The sequence below is a fragment of the Rattus norvegicus genome, chromosome 14, assembly GCF_021556685.1.
Source record: "Rattus norvegicus strain SHRSP/BbbUtx chromosome 14, alternate assembly SHRSP_T2T, whole genome shotgun sequence".
NCBI lineage: Eukaryota > Metazoa > Chordata > Mammalia > Rodentia > Muridae > Rattus > Rattus norvegicus.
Window position 1 is genome coordinate 95,746,662 of NC_141547.1, and position 6,000 is coordinate 95,752,661.

At 43.6% G+C, this 6,000-nt stretch overlaps 1 protein-coding gene across 3 annotated transcripts in view; it reads right to left on the minus strand.

The window, feature by feature from the left end:
* Plek (pleckstrin) overlaps positions 1 to 5,303 on the minus strand; it is a 32,862-nt gene extending 27,559 nt beyond the window's left edge. Inside the window, exons 1-2 of one of the 3 annotated variants that reach the window (XM_087583982.1) lie at positions 5,053 to 5,158; positions 363 to 432 (exon numbers count right to left, since the gene is read on the minus strand). Coding sequence is in view for 2 of the 3 variants with exons in the window: in NM_001025750.1 (NP_001020921.1) it covers positions 5,053 to 5,094 (42 nt within the window). In the remaining variant the exon portion in view is untranslated. 3 annotated transcript variants of the gene reach the window in all.
* Positions 5,304 to 6,000: the final 697 nt, after the last annotated feature.

Below are 6,000 nucleotides of genomic sequence, written 5' to 3' on the forward strand. Positions count from 1 at the left end.
TGTCTTTGGGCTCTGTGACCTTAAACAAACTGTTCATTTTTTTCTAAACATCAGTACCTGCTTCTCCTTATAAACATTAAAGAATATGTATGAAACATTTCAAAGAGCACGCTGTTAGCTTGTGGTGGGGCCTCAGAAATGGCCATAATACAGATAGATCAGAGTCCAATTTTGTGAACATTACAGTTGGAATGATTCTGGCCTGAGAGTCTCCCTGGTCCCATCTATCAGAGAAAAGAATTATTTGGAAAAGGAACCACGGCAGATTAAGCCCATAAGGACCCCATGAAACATGGTTACAGCCACTCCACACAGCTCTGGGTTATACTGGTGCACTGCCACACCAACTCCTGGATCCGTACCACCGTGCCATGCTTTATCTTGGGGACTTCAAGCAAGACCTTCTGCCACCGTGTACTTCAGTTTCCTCATCTGCAAAGTAATGGATATGTGTATCCATTTCCTAGGATTAGTTGGCCTAGGAATGTTCTATAAATGCATTAACGCACAAAGTGCTTAGGACTGTCCCTAACAGGGTGAGCGCATGTGTTAACTGCCACACGAGGGGGACAAAACTCCTGGAGATTGTTTGATACTGTTCAGAAGACAACATGGCTCTAGAAAAGAATTCTCGTATAAAATTCCCAATCTGACCTGAGTGCTTCTGGTTCCTTTACTTACTTACCTCACTTTACCTCACCTCACCTCACCTCACCTCACCTTACCTCACATTACCTCACCTCACCTCACCTCACCTTACCTGACCTCAACTCACCTCACCTCACCTCACCTCACTTTACCTGACCTCACCTCACCTCACCTTACCTGACCTCAACTCACCTCACCTTACCTCACCTCACTTTACCTCACCTCACCTCACCTCACCTCACCTTACCTCACATTACCTCACCTCACCTCACCTCACCTCACCTTACCTGACCTCAACTCACCTCACCTCACCTCACCTCACTTTACCTGACCTCACCTCACCTCACCTTACCTGACCTCAACTCACCTCACCTTACCTCACCTCACTTTACCTCACCTCACCTCACCTCACCTTACCTCACATTACCTCACCTCACCTCACCTCACCTTACCTCACCTCACCTCACCTTACCTCACCTCACCTCACCTTACCTCACATTACCTCACTCACTTTAACAATATCGTCATAGTACTTTGATCAACACTCTCTATCCTATCAGCCTCTCTCATGTCTTTCCCACTTCCACCAAACCCTTTCTTCACAACATCAGTCAATACTGTGCTCAACAATATAGCAACCTGCTATAACTTTGTGGAACATCCCCCGACCTGGTCCCCCTGTCTTTGTATTTCTCACGACCCTGGTTTCTGGGCTATCAACCTCACAGGACATTCAAGTCTTAAGTTGCTCTTTGAGTTTGTCCTTCAGTACCGAGTAACTGCTGGGTTGTTGTCATGGAAACTAGTTTTTGGCAACGAGAGACATAACATGAAGGAATATTCTCTTGTTTCAAAGTCATGGTTATAAGAACATCCGATTATATGTATTCCATAACAACCAATATATTTACTTCTCAAAAACTAATCCCCCAACCAGAAAAAAAAGTTCCTACACCCAGTGTTATTTGCAATACACCTATGCCTTTCAGAGCACCATGGCATCATGGGATGGGGATTTTGCTATTACAGCTGCTTGATAATGAGCAAGTCACCTGCTCTCTGTGAGGTGATAGGACTGGAGAGAGATCACATTGAGATAGCAGCCGGATGTCCCTACAGGGTCACAAATTCTTCTTAAAATAAGCACAAGTGATAAGACTCAGGGCAAGGAGTGCTGTTTAGAAGGAAAGGGTAGACAATGACAGTCACTTTTCTTCTCCCATTCTTAATCATAATCTCTATTTAAAGATCTTAGCCAGGGGGCAAAAGAGGAAACATAAGTTGTGAAATGTGGACAGTTATCTCTAACAGAACCAAGGGCTCATGCGATGGCTCTGTAGGAAATGCACTTGCTGCCAAGCCTGGTGACTTGAGTCTAATCTCCAGGAACCATATGGTGGAAGGACAAAACCAAACCCACAAGTTGTCCACTGATCTCAGCATATGCGCTATGGTGCATGCTTACACAGAGAGACAAAGAGAGTCTCAGAGAGAGAGAGGGAGAAAGACAGAGACAGAGACAGACAGAGAGAAAGGGAGAGAGAAAGATACGGAAAGAGATAGACACAGAGAGAGACAAAGAGAGATACAGAGAAACACAGAGAGAGAGAGAGACAGAGAGGCAAACAGAGACACACGGAGACTAAAGAAAGAAGGGGGAACAAAGAAGAGACATGTTAGAGTTTATATACCAGTAGCCATCAACCTGAAGACTTGACAAAATTCCTATATCAGCACTTTCTAATGCTATAGTTTTCCAACCAAAATATTCTACCTCAAAATAAGTATTTCATAACGCACAGGAGAAGAGCATATTTAATTCCTATGCCAGGATCTTGAATTTCATAGTTGTTGTTACTTGGCTTGCTTGCAACTGAGCAGCCACACTCCACAGGAGGAGGGTCTCCTGGTTCTTTCCTCAGGAGTGATTTGGAACCATCACCACCTCACAGACTGTTGGTGTATGTACTTGCTGATATCTATCTTCACTTATGGGCTACTCTCTGTTTCCTAGGTTCCTAGACAGATAGACGAGTTTAACCAACATATTATATAACTGAAAGAAACTTAAAATATAGGGAAGTTACGAATTTTGATGCCTAATTATGAAATCCTCGTTTCAGGTTTACACTCAGGACTGACAAAAGCACCAAGTGAGAGGATTGGGGGATAGCTCAATGGCAAACATCTGGGGGGGACAGCTCAATGGCAAACATTTGGGGACACAGCTCAATGGTAAAACACATTTGCTTAACCGTATGCAAGGCCCTGGAATTGAATGGCCCTGAGGAAATGCAAAACACCATGAAAAGATGCACAGTAGTTTAAATGTAATGTAAATTTAAGTGTAATATTAATGAGTATCTCCACAAGAATGATGGGAAATACACATTGTGGAAATATCAACATGAGGTTTCACTGTGCTCTCGTCTAGAGTCTTTCTTAGACTGATACTTGTTAGTCATAATCTGAGAGAATTACTGTGACTAATTAAAAGCTTTTAAATCTAGATTCTCCACAGTCCTGAATCTACCCTTCCCCCTCCCCAGTGAAATGGCCTCACCTGATGCAGATTGAATTGTCTATAGTTTTGTAGTCTAGTGACTGTAACATATAAGCATACAAACTTTATAACAGCAATTTTATTGTTTTGTATTAAAACAAGGCCTAGCCTGTGAGGTGACTCAGTTGTCTCCTGACCTTTTACACACACATCATGGAAGGTGTCCCACTCAAATACACAGACACAGAGAAACACCACACACACACACACACACACACACACACACACACACACACAATTTTTCAGTCTGATCAGGACAGAGATCATTCAGCAGCAGTTCCCCTCAGTTCTCAGAGAGGAAGACCATGGATGCCAACTGCCAATCATCTACACCTAGCTGTTTCACTTACTAATGATTCAAAATCCAATTATCCTAAGAGAATACATTGAAGGCCCCTGAGCTCTCCAGCACCAACTCAGAACTCTCACCACCCCAGATACACCGTGAACACTAGTGGAGATTAGAGATTTGCTTTCCTTCAGAAAAAAACTTGGGGTGCTAAAGAGCGATCTCAGTGCTCAGGGGCTAGAGAGGGTATTTCTCCTGACTCTGCCACAGCCCTGGACCCGGGGATCTTAGTCTCTCACAGACAAATGAAAGTTTCTTTCTAATTCGAAATAAAAAATGAAACCAGGCTGTGTGATATGTACCGTTTAGTGTTCTGTATCCATAGACATAGTACATTTTAAGCTAAAAAAGAAACAAACAAATGATCTAAAATAAAGATGCAGCTGGACCCGATTGTTCATTCCTTTAATTTCAGGGTCTGGGAGACTGAGGCAGGAGGCTTGTCACCAGTTCAAGGTTAGCCTTGGAAATATATTAAGAGGTATAGAGTAAAACCCTTTCTCAAAAATTGATAAACTAGGTACTTAATTGACTGCATTGAGTTTTAAGAAGCCGAGAGTCCCATTGGCTGCCCATTTGGTTAGAAAGCTACTTGTGAGTGTAGTCAGAAGCAGCATTTCTGAGCTGCTGGGCCCATTTGGCTCTATGCAAGTGTGTTTGTGCACAGAGTGTTGCCCACAGGATGCCAGCCGCTCTGATGTGTGAATTCACCCAGCGAGGAAATTTCATAACTCAAAGCGCACCCAGCAGCAGAAGAAAGACTAGAAGCACCATCAAAATTGAATTTTCCATAACACTAAACTATTTTTATCATTCTCACGTCTCCACTTCTGTTCTTTAAGACCTGCCACTTCAGGGGTCCGTTTTACAAATGTATTAAATCGTGGGTAAGAACGGCCACTGTCACCACCAGGAACCACCTTCGCACCCTTGAAACAGAAACATAAGGTCTTTCATGCAGTAAAGTGGGGAACGCCCAAGAAATTAGCTGCATTGTTTCGTCTGCTTGTTCACACCAACGCTGACCACCCTTAACCCTTCTACAACCCTGTGCCACCCCCAACAACCCTTCTACAGCCCTCTCAGTTTAAATAAGAACAACCAGTCCTCCAAGCAACTTCTCTAACAGAAAAATTTGAGACTTTTCTCCCACAGAAGGCAATGTTTAGGGGCTGCAAAGTGTTTTACATCATGAAAAACTAAATCTGGATTTTCGTCTTCCGCACCCTGAATCCTGGAATTCTCAGGCTCGGAAGGGCTAATCGTGCTGAAGCCTGAGGTAGATTAATTCCCTTTTAAGAAAAACAGGGTAGAGGAACCCCTGGAGGAAGCCCCATGCCAGCACACCGCCAATATGATGTAGTACTCTCATCCTAACCCAATAGATCCAACATGGACTGTCTCTGGAAGGGATGGGCGGAGTATGGAGCAAACACTAATCCCCTGTAAGCCCCTCTCTAAGTCCAGCGCTGTGAGTGACTTCCCTACGTACCTTCTTCACAAGGTAGCCCTCCCTGATGCGCTTTGGTTCCATGCCTGGTAGACAGTCGCACAGGTCCCCACTTCAGACACGACCTCTGAGGAGCTCAGGCTCCTCTGGAGACCTAGGCGCTTGTGGGCTGCCCTTTATACAGTGAGGTCTCTTTCGCAATTTCTCTTCTGCCGGCGGTGACTGCATGATGACATCCTTTTCCCCTCACTGGGGTGACAAGTCAGAAAAAGGAACTAGATAGCTGAATAGCCCATGCTTTCCCAATGATGGAAATAATGAAGTACGGCTTAGTCAAATACGTACCCATATGTAAAACTTCTGTCCTAAAGCGAAAAAGATAATAAGAGGTGAACAATAAAACTTTATTGGTTGAAACTGTCCAATTGTTCTTGAAATGTTAAAAAAAAAACGTACTTAATAAAAATGCCAAGAAGCTGTCTCCATCCCCACTCTGGTATACACACCAGCCAGCCACATGAGTGATGGACACCTCCCCCTCTTCATTGTCCTCACCAATCCTAGGAGGACCAGCTATAAAGAAAAGTGAAATCATGAAGTTTTCAGGTAAGGGGATGGAACTGGAAAATATTATACTAATGTAACCCAGCTTCAGAAAGACCCCCATTTCCTCTCTTGTTTATGAACCCTAGCTCCAGATCTCTAGGTTTGAATGTTACCTGTAGTAATCATAGAAGTCAGGTAGTCAAGAGATCATCTGAGGGGGAAGGGGAACAATGCTCTCTAGAGATGGATTTAATGGGATACAGCTGTTATCCCCATTAATAGGAACAGGGAAAGGGGGAAGTGGAGGACCAAGTTTAAATGGGGATACAAGAGGAAAGGTAGTGCAGAAGGAGAGAAGGAAGAAGAAACAAATAGCACAGAGGATGTGTGGGAAAGCCCTGGGGAAAACATTATTTTATATGGTTATTTGTTTTAAATATATAT